Source organism: Haliotis rufescens, unplaced genomic scaffold (genome assembly GCF_023055435.1).
Source record: "Haliotis rufescens isolate VD_foot unplaced genomic scaffold, xgHalRufe1.0.p SCAF_18, whole genome shotgun sequence".
Classification (NCBI taxonomy): domain Eukaryota; kingdom Metazoa; phylum Mollusca; class Gastropoda; order Lepetellida; family Haliotidae; genus Haliotis; species Haliotis rufescens.
This window is the reverse complement of record NW_025963868.1, coordinates 2,893,224-2,911,130: the sequence shown is the minus strand read 5'-3', so window position 1 is coordinate 2,911,130 and position 17,907 is coordinate 2,893,224. Positions and strand designations below refer to the sequence as shown.

General features: G+C 43.2%; 1 protein-coding gene across 2 annotated transcripts in view; it reads left to right on the top strand.

Annotated features, from left to right (window-relative positions):
- Positions 1 to 17,907, top strand: part of LOC124116867 — a 185,770-nt gene that overhangs the window by 154,033 nt on the left and 13,830 nt on the right. For both annotated transcript variants that reach the window (XM_048398132.1, XM_048398131.1), the window contains exons 10-19: positions 6,319 to 6,411; positions 6,792 to 6,914; positions 7,266 to 7,343; positions 7,895 to 7,994; positions 12,830 to 12,988; positions 14,377 to 14,479; positions 14,918 to 15,062; positions 15,405 to 15,481; positions 15,691 to 15,798; positions 16,934 to 17,076. In XM_048398132.1, coding sequence (XP_048254089.1) covers positions 6,319 to 6,411; positions 6,792 to 6,914; positions 7,266 to 7,343; positions 7,895 to 7,994; positions 12,830 to 12,988; positions 14,377 to 14,479; positions 14,918 to 15,062; positions 15,405 to 15,481; positions 15,691 to 15,798; positions 16,934 to 17,076 — 1,129 coding nt within the window. The remainder of the gene's footprint in view (positions 1 to 6,318; positions 6,412 to 6,791; positions 6,915 to 7,265; positions 7,344 to 7,894; positions 7,995 to 12,829; positions 12,989 to 14,376; positions 14,480 to 14,917; positions 15,063 to 15,404; positions 15,482 to 15,690; positions 15,799 to 16,933; positions 17,077 to 17,907) is intronic.

Genomic DNA, 17,907 nt, shown 5'->3' with positions numbered 1-17,907 from the left:
TTGAGAGGAGGGGGGATGTCGCATTCATATTGAGTCGCATTTTTGGCTAGGGGCCAGTGGTCGCATTCTTTTGGAGACGCATTAATTTCCTGATTTACAGTACTGATTATTTGATTTTTTGTTATTTTGAAGACAATGGAGCCATCTTACTGTGTCACTTGAAACTTCATTTTAATTCATGGCTTAGCCTTACTATGTCTCTTAAGGAGTAAAAGTTGGTAATTTCATAAGAGTCCATAATGGATGTTCAACCCTTTGCTTTGGACAAAGACAGGGCTCTTATGAAGACAAATTAGAATATGAGCTCTTTCCCTTGGTCATCTGCCTTCATCTTTGAACACAATAACTCTTACAAATCCTCTACCTCTATTACATCATTGCCATAAATCCTGTATTTTGGCTGCAGTCATACCAAACTAAAACCTTCAGATTTTCAACTGGGGTCCTCTTTACTGCCCACTATACAATAATAGTTGTCCTGAAATCTTTGAACACAATATTAGTATCAATCTGTTGTCATGTAAACATGCAAGGATGCCTTTAATCGGGAATATTTTAAGAAGAAGTTGGAGCCAAGGTACCATGTTTCTCGTTGCCAACAATCTGATGTAAATAGTTTAACTTGCTGGCACCAAACATAGTCTTTATAGACAGCAGGGAGTAGTTTGGCAAATGTTTACTGTTCTGGACTAGATCAGCATTAATCTCACATGAAGTTGAGCAGCTGGATTTAATTTGGTGATGTTCTTAGAATAAGCAATTAGATGCTGAAGTAGTTAAACTTAAACCGACTCATCTGAAGATGGGGCCATGGGAACTGGTTTGACAGAGCCATCAAAGTGCTGACACAATCCTAACTCACATAATGGTAGGTGTAGTGCTAAGATCACTTTGTGAAACAGGGCCCTGGGTGCCGTTGTACAAAAGAACCTTAGTGCTACAACTGTCGCAAGTCTATGTTAAGGTATGGTAGTTACGATCACCTTAGCGCTAAGATTGCTTTGTACAACGGCACCCTGTTTTATTAAGACTAAAAATAAAGTAGTCTTGGTTCTCAGGCACCGCCCACATCATCATAAAGTCTGCCGCCTGTTTCGTTTATATTTCCATTTTAAAAAAAATTAAAAATTCCCAATACTTAAAAATAATGCGATCCAATATAGCACACAGTTACTTCCCTATACATGCACACTGCTTCACTGCGATCTTGTGTTATGGTCACGGCGGCAATGGGAGTTTGTATGCTTGTTTATGTAGGGAGGCCCTTTCCCAGGTTGATGTACTGCGATCCCGTGTTATGGTCACGGCGGCAATAGGAGTTTGTATGCTTGTTGATGTAGGGAGGCCCTTTCCCAGGTTGATGTACTGCGATCTCGTGTTATGGTCACGGCGGCAATAGGAGTTTGTATGCTTGTTTATGTAGGGAGGCCCTTTCCCAGGTTGATGTACTGCGATCTCGTGTTATGGTCACGGCGGCAATAGGAGTTTGTATGCTTGTTTATGTAGGGAGGCCCTTTCCCAGGTTGATGGTACAGAACTGTATATTTGGTTATCCTAGTTTGAACAGGCAAAAAAAATAAAACAGAAATTTTCAAAATACATTGCCTGAGAACCAATTCTTTTCTTTTTTTAAGCCTAATGTTTAGTGGCCATGTTTGAGTCCAGGTCTAGACTCTGGAACATGAACCCTGTGTGAAGTGGAGATAATGCCCATGTATAGGGACACCAGTGAGTAATTTCACTACGTCCTAAATACATGTACTTGAGTTGGCAGACCAGTAAAGTGCTTATGGGGCCTTGGTCCAACATGTCTAAGTGAGACAACAGTTCAGTTTAAGCACTAGTTTCTTGTCGTCACTTTCAAAGTGGGAATGTTATAGTATCTGTTTGAGTAACTTGTCAAATGCATATATGTTTCAAGTGTGTTCCTCAGGATAGTTTCTGATGATTTCTATGTTGATGACTTGTAAAGTTAAGTATGTTGTTCATTCCATAACTAACAGCTTTATTTTAGTCCACTCGTCCTGACAATCAGAACATATGGCCAAACCCATGAAAATGACAAATGTCTGCTAGTCCTTATGATACCTTAACTATTGGACTGGGACTATAGGACTAGTGGCAATTTCTAACACTGTTCTTCAAAGACTTGTATAGTGAAGCATTTTGTTCCTTCCACACAAAAAACTTCACATTTTGTTTGTTCTGAATGTGATTGACAACAGTCATTTGCTGACATTATTTCATGTGAATATTAATAGAACTTACAAACTGTGATGTCACCACTTTGTGTGCACATGATTATATGATGTCATCATTTCATGTGAACATATGATGGTGAAGTCATGAGGCATGTGAATCACCCTGGGGATAATTGAATAAAATGAGCGGTGATGAGAGAAGCACATGTTATTGTGTGGCTCCCCTTGGTGTTGATCAAGACCTGTGTACGACATGTGATGTGGCTGTGATTGGCTGAGTCACTGCCTGGCTGGAACATCTCTGACCAACTCACTGCCTCAAATGCCATGGCTTGTTAAAGGCAACAGCTAGGAAGTGATAGTTGTGGAAAATGTTCGCAGATTTCAAAACATTGATGCAGTTTTCATCCCTTGAAAGGAAATGAGGAATCCTTGAAACTTTCATCAACCTGAACTTAGCAATATATTCCGTCACATGTTACTGTGATATGGATCTTGTGGAGTATTAACTGCCCAGGTGGTGGACAGGATGGGTCTTCATGTGTTTTCCTGACGGACAAGTTTGGTGAAAATATTGTTATAACTTCTGTCAGCGTCAGAGGAATATCTCAACATCCCAGAGGCAACATTTGACACACAGAAAGTGTTATCAAGAATCGTGGACCCTTTCAGTTGATTTGTGACATTGATCATGTTTAGGTGGAATATCGGAACATTGAATTCTCGGGTGTTTTCCTTATGATAAAGTTCTGTCAGCATCAGAGGAACATCAAGAAATACTGGAGATAGCAGTAGAGAAGAAGAAATGTGGACAATATTCACATGATTTGTCACATGGATCAAGTTTATATGGAATATCAAATTCTGAGGAGTTGAGGGGATACGTTGATGAAGTAGTTTGCTTTTCGGTGAAAAGTTGTGACAATTATTCATGAGCAAACTGTGACGAAATCCAGAGATGGAGGAAGTGTTGAAGAGAATGTGTTGTAGAAGTTGCCTGTGCATTGGAGCGTTGTGACAGTGTTACCGTATTCGAGGTAATAAGCACCCGGCTCTAATAAGCGCCCACGGCGACATTTGCTAACATATTGGCTAGTGAACAATCCCAGTTAGCACCTTTTCCAGTTGATCAATGTACACAAGACTTATTTATTTGTGTATAATATGCACTCGTGTGTTATATGGACCCCATACAATGGTCAATTAAATTCTGAAGAAATATATCTGTCGTGTCTAATACACACAGACTTTTCTTTTGTATCATTTCAGGCTGTCAGCATAAACCACAAAATTTACGATCTTTTAAGACTTTTTTTCCACCAAAATTTTATACTAAGAAGAGCCACCTACTTCTAATTTTGAGAGCGCCCTGGGCGCTTATTACGTTGAATACGGTAGGCACTGTGGGATAAATAAGATGAGAAGATAAAGGTGACTCTGGGCCTGAAGCCTGAGGCGAAGGAAGACAAGCTTCCATCAGTGATTGCTCCCTTGTACTTCCCACAACTCCCACACAAGACAAGTCAACATGTGATGTGGATATTGATTGTGGAGTCTGTCGAGATTTCTTCGTGACAAACTTCAGTGACACAGAACCTTACTTCAGAAGTAAAGTTTCCCTGGTAGGAGCAGAAGTTGCAATATTCAGGACCGGATAAAAGATGCTGACTTGAACAGCTCTGTCATGGATGTGGCACTATAGGACTGTCATGTTGTTCAGGGATTGTGCCATGACAGGTGCTTGTCTGAACGTGACAGGTGCTTGTCGGAACGTTACAGGTGCTTGTCGGAACTGTAATTGTCATAGTGTATGTTGATGAAATGTGTAATCTGAGCCATGTGGATCAATATTTATATGATAATACCACAAAAATGAAGATCTCTTTTATCCTTGTTCTCAGACTGTGGACTGAAGACTGATTCTTTTGCCAAGGAAGAAGTAGGTCATGTCAATGTCAGAAAAGATGTCAAAGCAGGGGATGGAGACTTGACAACAGTAGGTGACGAGATGTAGTCACATCTTTGGGAGAAAAAGTCTTTCTATGTAACCATGACAAGGAAACATGATGGATCTTCCAGTGAAGTCAAACATGACTTAATTTGTATTTCTTGATGGACCAATTATTCCAGTATTGGCTCCTTCCAACCCACAGCAAGGAATAAACACTGCAAGATCTGTACAAGACACAACACATGGAGAGGCGTTGTTACTAACACAAGGGGCGTTGTTACTAACACAAGGGGCAATTACTGTTTTCCCGAGAACAAGAGCAATTACTGCACACAGACTGCCCATGGGGACAAAGGTCAGCAGATACAGGAAGTGGCAGACACAAGCTGTACAACCTGGCCCTCACTAGTTGGCATTCTTAAGCCATGTCATACAACATTCAGTGAGTTAGTCATGGCAACTTGCTGGCAACAACATAACCTACTCGAAATTTGAAAAACAAACTTAAATTTTTTGTGACCTGGATAAAGTCATGTGCAGGATGACTTTATGCTGTGTACAGACAGTATGTTCATGAAGACATACAGTAACCTTGGAGTCATTTAAAAACAAACTTACTCTCTGAATAAAGGCATGTGTACCAGCAGAGGAAGATGTTATACAGTGTATGCTTATAGGCCTGAATACCGGGAATAGTACCTTTTTACTTGACCTCTTCAATAAGTTCAACATGTACTCCCAGTCAACAACACACTGACTGACTTTCTTGTGAGTGTGCTACGGGGATTACTGTAGCAATGATCTAACTATGCTCTTGGTGTTTGTCTATGACTAATAGAGATCCAAGCTATTATTCATTGCCAGGATTTGTTCCCTGGATTAACTACAGGCAAAGGGAGACAACTCTGTTCTGTCATGGAGTCCAGTGCATCTGCTGAACCAGTGATTCATTCCTAATCACATCCATTGTGTCATGATTTCAACAACTGGACACACAGTAGTCATGACGTACTAGCCCACACACTGGTGTTCACTGTTTCTGACCTTGACACCCCTGTCTGAAGGATCACCATCGTGTCCCTTGAACACTCTGAACACAAAGCTCTTTGCCACATCCTGTCTGAAGGTTACCCATGTTTTCAAGGGAACTTGCTCCACTCTGGATTAATGCCTACAGCCTACATGTTGCCACTGACGTTTCATGACAAGAACGAAAGGAGATTATTCTTCATATTTTCCATTCTACAGGAATATGAGTTGTTCTAAGGCATGTGCTTTGTCAGGAATATATAGATAAATTTTGTCTTGGTAAATGAAGCGTTTCTCTTAGCATTTGTGTTGCATCTGCGTTGTTCCACGACGTGACAGAAATGGTGTTATAAGTGGTGTGAGTAGTTATCACCAGGCATCCCACGGAACAGTTTAGGAATGAGTCGTTTAACTTTAAGAGACATGCAAGTTGCTCCATATATGTTCTAAACATGGTGGATGAGAGAATGAAACTGGGCTCTCAATGGGGTTGTCTAAACACTCAGTTGGGAGATCTGAACTCTGATTTGGGAGATCTGAACTTTCAATTGGGTGATCTGAATTCCTAATTTGGTGGTCTGAACTATCAGTTTGTAGGCCTGAAATATCAGTTTGTAGGCCTGAACTATCAATTGGAGACCTGAACTCTTAATTGGGTGGTCTGAACTCTGCTTTGGGAGATCTGAACTTTCAATTTAGAGACCTGTAATCTCAACAGGGTGGTCTGAAGTCACAATTGGATGCTCGGCACTTTCAATTGGAAGGTCTAAAGTCTCAATTGGATGCTCGGCACTTTCAAATGGAAGATCTGAACTCTCAATTGGAAGGTCTGAACTCTCAACTGGAAGGTCTGAACTCTCAATTGGAAGATCTGAACTCTCAATTGGAAGGTCTGAACTCTCAATTGGAAGATCTGAACTCTCAATTTTGGAAGATCTGAACTCTCAATTGGAAGATCTGAACTCTCAATTGGAAGATCTGAACTCTCAATTGGAAGGTCTGAACTCTCAATTGGAAGGTCTGAACTCTCAATTGGGTGGTATCATGTGAGAGAGATGGTGTTAGCCCCATCAGATAATGGCTGTGTTGGTGTCACGTTCTTCCTGTTATTGACCGTTGTTGTTGTTGTTGTTGCAGGAGTTGGAGAGGGCATTGAGGAGGTACCTGAAGCACTTCTCCGAGATTGCTGGAAGTATGATCAACTGTGGGTCGGTGCTCAACTGGTTGGAGGTAGGTTGTGGGGCAACTCTATAGATACGGGGGTAGCCTTGTGGTTGAAATGTTCCCTCTCCACCAAAGACCTGGATTCAGGTCTGAACATGGGTACATTTCTGAAGCCATTTTCTGGTGTTCCTCGATAATGATGAATGCTGCTGAAAATTGTGTAAAACATTTCTCACTCTTTCATTTAATAAGAAAATAATAATGAAGTTGATATTCTGGGCCACGTTCCACAAAGCGATCATAACACTAAGACAATCGTAACTCAAATACTTTAACATAGACTTACGACAATCGTAGCGCTACGATCGCTTTGTGGAACGGGACCCTGAATACTAGAATTTGTGACTTGTTTTTTTTTAATAATCCTCTTAATGTCCATGTTGCAGATTGACAATCGGGGTAACCGGCTGCTGGCTGTGGACGACTCGGGCATCAACACACCAGCCATTGCCGCTGCGCACGTCGTCAAGCGCTACAATGCTCAAGCTGTAGATGAAATATCTCTCGATGTAAGTCACTTCTGGATTTCCTCCCACATCGATCTGACACGATGTGATATAACTGAAATACTGTTCAAAGCGATGTTAAAACCCACTCACACCCTTTGCCACAGACTGTTTAAGGAGGACTTGGCAGGCAGGAGATCGAGTCAGCTAATGAGAAGCCACCATGATTGTCACTGAACTGACTGTTACATATTATGTACTGCATCTGAAGTGATCCAACAGTATTTCATCAGACACAACTTTTCATCCATTTTGTCAAACCACATCACTGTTTACAGAATTTGCAAATCAATCTTCGGGTGCAATGCTTGTCTTACAAGAGCTATTCTAGTTTTGATATGATCCCTGTTGCAGGTGGGTGACATTGTGTCTGTGATCGACATGCCTCCAGCGGATGATACCATTTGGTGGCGCGGGAAGAGAGGGTTTGAGGTAAGGAGGGACCATCTCAAACTTTTGAAGTCTCATGATCGGCAGATGAGAGTTACTTCCCTTTGGGTTGAGTTTGCCACAGGGAGGATTGTAACCAATACTTTTATTTGTTTCTGTTATGCATAAAAGTGAGTTTTTACTTCGATCACAATATTTTGCAATAGTTAACTAATATCGCAATACAACTGCAATAGTGTGGGCTACTAGAGCAATTACAATCGCAATAGTGAAAATAGCCCCAATAGTGGCCCCTAATGATATCACAGCTTACATGATAACTGAACTTGCCTTGTCAGCAGAATGTGAAAAAACCCCAACTTAATCAAAGTTCTGATAAATATTGATCCAACATAATATTTAATATTGTTGTTCTAAATTTGGGATTGAAGAAAAAAATAGGCTTATCAGGAAAACTATTCATGCGTAGTGAATAGCCCAGGAGACGTCTGGACTTCGAATCCCATTTAATCATGTATTTCAACCGATCAGATTGCAACACGCTCAAACTCATTTTACACTTTCGACACAGTTGTTGATGTTTGTATTCCCAGGTTGGTTTCTTCCCGAGTGAGTGTGTGGAGGTGATCGGGGACAAGGTGCCGCCGTCCATGGCGTCGCGCATACCCCCACCCCCAGCGTCCAAGAAGCCCTGTAAGTTGACCCCCGCGTCATGCATCGGTGGTGCAGGGGAACAGAGGGGGATGGCAGCTTCTGTTACATACAGTTTTACTAGTGTCGGGGACTGATTTGGATTCCAGCATATATATCTCATATTTCCTACACAGTTTCAAGAAATTACAAGTCAGCATCAAAGTATCAGATTTTATCTTAATCTGATTTTTTATAAAGTAATGGAAATGCTTGCAAATTAATAATCAGTGTGGTAATAGGATTTGTATAAATAATTTTTGAATAATTGCTACGAAATTTCCACCAGAATCTATTATTGTAACAACATAAACATTTTATAATGGAGCTGACCTAGGTTTGTGATTGGCTGGAATTCAGATCAGCGTTGTAGACATACCAGCTAGCAAGCTTTTATTCTTTATATGTGACCCACCAGGAGAAAAGGGACCTTATGGGTGCTGGGATACAATACTGCTGTGACGTCATAAAGAAAGACGTTTGACGTCAACTTACTTCCCCAAAGGAAATTCATGTGTGCGGACTGTACAAAAATATCTTATTTTTCACGGGTTAGTTCGTAATCAATAAATACATTATTTCGAAACATTCCAGCATACATGTCTACTGTCAATCAATCAGACATTAAATCTTAAAAGGGACCTTGCAGAAAATGAGTCCGAATGTTTGATGCCATGTATCTCTGTAATAAATATGAATTAAAGCTTATAAATACATGGTAATTTGTGGTCCCAAGACACAGTACTTTTAATATATACCGTATTCGACGTAATAAGCGCCCCGCTCTGATAAGCGCCCACGGCGTTATTTGCTAATATATTGGCTAGTGAACAATCCCAATTAGCACCCCTTCCGATTGATCAATGTACACAAGACCTATTTATTTGTGTATAATACGCACTCGTGTGTAATATGCACCCTCAATTATGGGCAATTAAATTCTGGAAAAATATATCTGTCGTATATAAACATTTCAGGCTGTCAGCATAAACCACAAAATTTATCTTTTAACTCTGTTTTATTCACCAAAATAATATTCTAATAAGAGCCCCCTATTTCTAATTTTGAGAGCGCCCTGGGCGCTTATTACGTCGAATACGGTAATAAGAATTCAAAATGTGAGTTTTCACCCATAAGGTTCCTTCTCTCATGGTTTGTCACGTATAATTTTTAGTTGTTTTATCCAAATAGCATGTTTACCTGTGTGTATTTCTATTGTTTGAGATGGAACATATGATAAGGAATGGATATAAACCTGATCTGCATCATGAATGTGAGAGGTGTGAGATTGACTGACTACGGGAAATCCTGCATGAGTTCATTAACAGCATGGTCATGTACTGGGAACAGGTTACTGCAGGAAGTCGTCAGACAAACAGGGAGTTCATTATCAGCATGGTCATGTACTGGGAACAGGTTACTGCAGGGAGTCATCAGACAAACGGGAGTTCATTATCAACATGGTCATGTACAGGGACAGGTTACTGCAGGGAGTCATCAGACAAACGGGAGTTCATTATCAGCATGGTCATGTACAGGGACAGGTTACTGCAGGGAGTCATCAGACAAACGGGAGTTCATTATCAGCATGGTCATGTACTGGGAACAGGTTACTGCAGGGAGTCATCAGACAAACGGGAGTTCATTAACAGCATGGTCATGTACAGGGGACAGGTTACTGCAGGGAGTCATCAGACAAACGGGAGTTCATTATCAGCATGGTCATGTACTGGGAACAGGTTACTGCAGGGAGTCATCAGACAAACAGGGAGTTCATTATCAGCATGGTCATGTACAGGGACAGGTTACTGCAGGGAGTCATCAGACAAACGGGAGTTCATTATCAGCCTGGTCATGTACAGGGAACAGGTTACTGCAGGGAGTCATCAGACAAACGGGAGTTCATTATCAGCATGGTCATGTACAGGGACAGATTACTGCAGGGAGTCATCAGACAAACGGGAGTTCATTATCAGTCTGGTCATGTAGGGAACAGGTTACTGCGGGGATCATCAGACAAACGGGAGTTCATTATCAACATGGTCATGTACTGGGAACAGGTTACTGCGGGGATCATCAGACAAACGGGAGTTCATTATCAGCATGGTCATGTACAGGGAACAGGTTACTGCAGGGAGTCATCAGACAAACGGGAGTTCATTATCAGCATGGTCATGTACAGGGACAGGTTACTGCGGGGATCATCAGACAAACGGGAGTTCATTATCAGCATGGTCATGTACAGGGACAGATTACTGCAGGGAGTCATCAGACAAACGGGAGTTCATTATCAGCATGGTCATGTACAGGGACAGGTTACTGCGGGGAGTCATCAGACAAACGGGAGTTCATTATCAGCATGGTCATGTACAGGGACAGGTTACTGCAGGGAGTCATCAGACAAACGGGAGTTCATTATCAGTCTGGTCATGTAGGGAACAGGTTACTGCGGGGATCATCAGACAAACGGGAGTTCATTATCAGCATGGTCATGTACAGGGGACAGGTTACTGCAGGGAGTCATCAGACAAACGGGAGTTCATTATCAGCATGGTCATGTACAGGGAACAGGTTACTGCGGGGATCATCAGACAAACGGGAGTTCATTATCAGCATGGTCATGTAGGGAACAGGTTACTGCAGGGAGTCATCAGACAAACGGGAGTTCATTATCAGCATGGTCATGTAGGGGACAGGTTATTGCAGGGAGTCATCAGACAAACGGGAGTTCATTATCAGCCTGGTCATGTACTGGGAACAGGTTACTGCGGGGATCATCAGACAAATGGGAGTTCATTATCAGCATGGTCATGTACAGGGACAGGTTACTGCGGGGATCATCAGACAAACGGGAGTTCATTAACAGCATGGTCATGTACTGGGAACAGGTTACTGCAGGGAGTCATCAGACAAACGGGGAGTTCATTATCAGCATGGTCATGTACAGGGAACAGGTTACTGCGGGGATCATCAGACAAACGGGGATTTCATTATCAGCATGGTCATGTACAGGGAACAGGTTACTGCAGGGAGTCATCAGACAAACGGGAGTTCATTATCAGCATGGTCATGTACAGGGAACAGGTTACTGCGGGGATCATCAGACAAACGGGAGTTCATTATCAGCATGGTCATGTACAGGAACAGGTTACTGCAGGGAGTCGTTAGATGAACGGGAGTTCATTATCAACATGGTCATGTACAGGGACAGGTTATTGCAGGGAGTCGTAAGATGAACGGGCGGTACTGACACGGGTGTTGACTGTTACAGAGGGGCACCTGTCCATGGACTAGAAACTTTGACTTGTACTTGTGAAATATGACATAAAAAACCCATTGAAACCAAGAAATATACAAAGTATGGAATGACATGCTCATGAATTGACAAGTGACATGGAATAATATCAACAATGGAAGCCAACAGTTTTAGTTCACTCGTACTTATGATGATCATGTATAGAAAAACTCATAAAAATGGCAAAATTCTACTGGCTCTCGTGATACCTTAACTATTGGGCAGTTTGGCAAGGACTACAATACACTGTAATTTGATTGTACAAAGACCACTGACATGGAATAACATGCTTTCTGACAACGGCTTTGAACACCCCAGATCTAGTCTATCGTGTGTATTCATATCTATCTGTGTTTGCCACAGATATCTATCCTTTGCAGTCTCAGAAATTGGCCCTAGTGCTATAGTCCCTGCAAACTGCCCAATGGTAAAGGCACATAAGGACTAGTCGAAATTTGCCCTTTTTAAGGGTTTTGCTATATGTTATCATTATAAGGACGAGTGGACTAAAACTGTTAGTTTCTTCTGCTGCTGTGTTACATGTGTAGGAATGCGGCTGTTATATACTACAGGAAGCAGTGATAAGTAACTAACAACACTGTTTACATCATACAGTTATGTAGGCGGGCATGACAAGATGGAGGTTATTGGATTCTTTGTTAACAGACTTGCATGAATCTTGGATTTGGTTTGGTTTGACTTGGTGCATTAGATGATTTGTTTCATTAACTGTCACGGTACAGGCAGCCCACATGCATCTGATGATCTGCCTCCTGACTAACAGTGACATCAGTGTGAAGGGGGTCCTTTGCCCTTGAGTGAGTGAGTGAGTTGGGTTTAATGCCGCTTTTAACAGTATTCCAGTTATATCGCGGTGTGTCAGCTTAATGTGGGAGGAAAGCCCCAAGTGATGCAGTGCAGGTCTCAGACGTTTACCACTTCGGTGAAACCCACGAGTACGGGTATGGTGCTGACAACCCTAGAAACATAAACGGGGCGAACAGGGATTCGAACCCACAATCATAGGTTTCTGGCGTGCCCAAGGGACGCAACTCTGCACATCGAATCGCGGCACCTTAGACGACTGTGCCACCTGTGCCCCCCCCTTTGCCCTTGAAGATCTCATCCTCTGTTAGCCAGTGTATTCAATCTCCATTCTATTTTTGATAAGTACCCAGGATCCGTTCGCCACCTTAGCTTTGTTTCTGAAGTGTCAATTATTTAAAGGCTTCCGCGGTAAAGCTGGAATATTGCTGACGGCAGCGTAAAACAACGTTCACTCACTCATCCAATTCAATGGCAGTTTAAGGCCCTCAGCTTTCGGTCAAGGACACTGAAAATTGGGGATTACTGTTAGCTTCCTACTCTAGGAATGTATTGAGAAATGTTGAACAGACATGTACTCACCCCCTACCTCCCCCCTCCCTCCCCTGTACTGACCCCAGCATGTGGAGGGAAGGGAGACAACTCCCCCTGTACCCACACTAACCTGTGTGCGTTTGCTTGATGCATGAACCTAGCATTATGCATGTTGTCTTTGCAGTGATGAAAAAGCATGGCAAGTTGATGTCCTTCTTACGGACGTTCTTCTCCACCCGTCCAGCTCGCAACCAGCTCAAGCAGTCAGGTATCGTCAAGGAGAGAGTCTTCGGCTGCGATCTCGGGGAACACCTCCTCAACTCTGGCAACGATGGGGAGTTGAGTAAGTATCTCAATGTTCTCCCCACCTCAACGTTCTCCCCACCTCAATGTTCTCCCCACCTCAACGTTCTCCCCACCTCAATGTTCTCCCCATCTTAACTTTCTCCCCATCTCTACATTCTCCCCAGATCAACGTTCTCCCCACCTCTATTTTCTCCCCACCTCTACATTCTCCCCAGATCAACGTTCTCCCCACCTCTACGTTCTCCCCAGATCAACGTTCTCCCCACCTCAACGTTCTCCCCACCTCAACGTTCTCCCCACCTCAACGTTCTCCCCACCTCAATGTTCTCCCCATCTTAACTTTCTCCCCATCTCTACATTCTCCCCAGATCAACGTTCTCCCCACCTCTACATTCTCCCCAGATCAACGTTCTCCCCACCTCTACGTTCTCCCCAGATCAACGTTCTCCCCACCTCAACGTTCTCCCCACCTCAATGTTCTCCCCACCTCAATGTTCTCCCCACCTCAATGTTCTCCCCATCTTAACTTTCTCCCCACCTCTACATTCTCCACAGATCAACGTTCTCACCACCTCTACGTTCTCCCCAGATCAACGTTCTCCCCACCTCTATTTTCTCCCCATCTCTACATTCTCCCCAGATCAATGTTCTCCCCACCTCTACATTCTCCACAGATCAATGTTCTCACCACCTCTACGTTCTCCCCAGATCAACGTTCTCCCCACCTCTATTTTCTCACCACCTCTACGTTCTCCCCAGATCAACGTTCTCCCCACCTCAACGTTCTCCCCACCTCTACGTTCTCCCCACCTCTACGTTCTCCCCAACTCAGTGTACTCCCCACCTCTACGTTCTCCCCAGATCAACGTTCTCCCCACCTCAACGTTCTCCCCACCTCTACGTTCTCCCCACCTCTACGTTCTCCCCAACTCAGTGTACTCCCCACCTCAACTTTCTCCCCATCTCTACATTCTCCCCAGATCAACGTTCTCCCCACCTCTATTTTCTCCCCACCTCTACATTCTCCCCACCTCTACTTTCTCCCCACCTCTACGTTCTCCCCACCTCTACATTCTCCCCACCTCATGGGTATGGTGTGGCATCATTTCTTGCTAGCAATTTACTGCTTCCTTTCTGAAACATTAGGAGAAAAATATTCATGCAAATAATTTATTTTGTAATAACTCTATATATGTGTTTTGAATCTCTAGAGGATGGCTGGGTAGCCTAGTGGTTAAAGCTCATAACGCCAATGGTCCAGGTTCAATTCCCCACATGGGTACAAAGCCCCCAACCTTGATATTGCTAGAATGTATTATTGAATATAAAAGCTCCATAAATTGAATGTAAAAGTGGTGTAAAGCCATACTCCCATACCGTAATCTCCAGATTCTCAAAATGTACATTGTGTTGTATCTGTTATAGTCCCACTGGTGCTGAAGAGCTGTACGGAGGTGATCGAGAAGCATGGCATCGTTGACGGCATCTACCGCCTCTCCGGCATCACCTCCAATATCCAGAAGCTCCGGTACGTACAGATTGTATATGGCAAAGTGTGTTACATCAATATCCTGTGTACTCCTGGGGTAGTGGGGTACTTAAAGTGGATAAAGTGTTTGCTCATCACACAAAGAGCCGGGTTTAACTCACTCACACAATCTCTCACTCACTCACACAATCACTCACTCACACAATCACTCACTCATACAATCACTCACTCTTAACACACTCACTCACTCATTATTGCTGACTGCAGCTTTTAACAACATTCACTCACTCGTTCTGAACATTTTTGTGATAGAAGTGTCAGTCAAGTATGAAGTTTTGATTACTGGACAGTTTTGTCAGAAACAGAAGAACCTTATGTTGTGCAGCTGTAATGCTATGACCTGAGATAACATTTCCCACCCATGCTTTATTGCTGATCACGTGTCTAGCACTGAGTTCTGTACGTCTCCTGTCACAGGTTGGCGTTTGACGAGGACCGTGTGCCGGATCTGACGGCCGACTGCTACCTGCAGGACATTCACAGCATCAGCTCACTTCTCAAGATGTACTTCCGTGAACTCCCTAACCCCCTGCTCACATACCAGCTGTATGATAAGTTTGCTGTAAGTATGACCCAGTAGTAAGCCCCACCCCCTTCCACCTGGACGCCCATGAAGTCTGGGATAGAATAGATCTGCAGCAACCCATGCTTGCCATAAAAGGCGACTGTGCTTGTCGTAAGAGGCGACTAATGGAATCGGGTGGTCAGACTCGCTGACTTTTTTTATGCATGTCATCGTATCTCAATTGCGTGGATTGATGCTAATGATGTCAATCACTGGATTGTCTGGTCCAGACTTGATTATTTACAGACCACTCCTGAGTCTGTCTCCTCCTAAGCCTGCCTCCTCCTAAGCCTGCCACCTCCTAAGTCTCCCTGCTCCTAATAGTGCCTTGTGTTTCAGGATGCTGTGCGGGACGAGGACAACAAGCTCCTCAAGATTCACGACGTGGTGCAGCAGCTGCCTCCCCCTCACTACAGGTGGGTCTCATAGTCAACATCATTCACGAGATAGACACATTGTATATAGCTGTGATATTGTTCACTGGTGTATAATCTTCCTATATCACGTTGATATTGCCGACTACAGACTGCTGTGATATGACTGTCTATACTGGTGTATAATCTTCCTATATCACGTTGATATTGCCGACTACAGACTGCTGTGATATGAGTGTATACTGTTACAGAACCACGGAGTACCTGATGCGGCATCTGGCCCGGGTGGCAGGCTTCGGCCCCGACACTGGCATGCATTCCAAGAACCTGGCCATTGTCTGGGCACCCAACCTTCTCAGGTATGTCATCAGCCTGTCAAGTTTAGTATAGTGTCACAGATGACATGTTGGTGTTCCCCTTTTTTGTGTTAGCATGTGTCATGTCTCAATGGATTTTTGCAGGATACTTATTACCAGGGGTTAAGCCTTTCTTACAAAATCACTTTGATCAAGGTCAAGTATATATTCATCTTTCCGAGGCAAGGGAGTCAACTGACTATAAAAGAACTAGGCTGGAATTATAGAGTTACATTTTGGCAGGACTTACAAGTCTATGCATAGTCAAATCGCTTAACAAAATTTGACATCCGGTTCATGAGCTGCAGTGCAGTTTTATGTTAGTTGCAGGATTTACAAAGCATGTGTACAAAAAACTCGGCGTCAACAGATATTTTCCAAATATTTTCATGTTTTTTATCAAGATGCTCACATGATTTGATCCACTTTTGATTTTGATTATCAATCAGATTGCCATTTTGTTTGAAACAAATGCTAGTGATATGAGCTGTGGAATCTGATTGGACAATAGGAGCGACATAGAAGGGACATAACTCGTAAATGCCACTGGTGGCGCTATGATTGATCCAAGAAATTCCAGGAATCCGAGAAATTCCAGCCTAGTTTGCAAAGGTGGAAAATGGACTTTTATAGTCAGTTATCTCCCTTGCATCAGGAAGATGGAATATATTATTTTCAGTTACCCATAATTAGTACTTCACATTGGGGGGCACGGGTGTCCAAGTCTAAGGTGCCGCGATTCGCTGTGCAGAGTTGCATCCATTGGGCACGCCAGAAACCTGTGATTGTGGGTTCAAATCCCGGTTCGCCCCGATTATGTCTCTAGGTTTGTCAGCTTATGGGTTTCACCAAAGTGGTAAACATCTGAGACCTACATCACTTCCGAGCTTTCCTCCCACATTGAGCTGACACGCCGTGATATAACTGGAATAGTGTTAAAAGCGGCGTAAACCCAACTCACTCACTCACTCACTTCACAAGGGAATATCTACGACCCAGTCATTTATGTACTTTCTACATGACGAATGATGTAGACTCGATTATCTCTAGGCTGCCTTATGACTGTAGTGTTACTGACTGCAGTGTAAAGCATGAAACAAGACAAATATTTCCCTTACATTGATGTTGATGTGTGCAGGTCGAAGGAGCTTGAGATGGGGGGCGGGGCAGCAGCCCTGCAGGGGGTGGGGATACAGGCCGTGGTGACCGAGTGTCTCATCTGCTACTGTGATATCATCTTCAGTGATAAAATGCCTTCATACTCATCGCCAGAGCTACAGAGTAAGTACCCAGCAGTCCAGCGTGTTGAAGTGAGATACCTGTGTCAGTAGAGGGTGCTCCCCGTGAAGATTCCGGGGTAGAAAAGGTCCTCAGCAACCCATACTTGCCGTAAAAGGCGACTATGCTTGTCGTAAAAGGGGACTAACGGGATTTGGGGGTCAGGCTCACTGACTTGGTTGATACATGTCATGGATACCAATTGCGTGGATCGATGCTCATGATATCAGTCACTGGATTGTCTTGTCCAGACTCGATTATTTCCAGACAGCCGTCATATAGCTGGAATATTGCTGAGTGCGGCGTTAAACAACAAACCAACCAACCAGTAGAGGGTGATGGATTTAACTGACTGAAATGTCTCTTACAACCACGAAACCATATTTTGTGATCCACATTGCGCCTGATATGGGACTCACAGTACAGCAACTGTGTCTCCAGAAGGTCAGCTGTGATGTCGCTAGTATATTACACTATGACATCATGATGTCCATATCCACCAGCCTGCTGACTTGTATCTGTGTCTACAAGATGGAGACTGGCCAATCAGATAGCTCAATCTTTGTTCAAGTAATGTTTATGTCATCATTCACTCAAACGAGTACAACCAATAATTGTAATGTCTAGACCGGCGCTGAAAATTTGCAAAACATCTTTAAGACAAGCTTACATTAAACACCAAGTTTGTATTGAACGTGAAAGCTTTGGTCTTTTTGGTTTGGCTTGGGCAAAAATGAAGTCCTTATAACCGTGAATCTGAACCCTTATTTACCCCTTGTTCAAGTGGGTAGCATCTTACACTGCACATATTGTTAACATATGGGAGTATAGTTT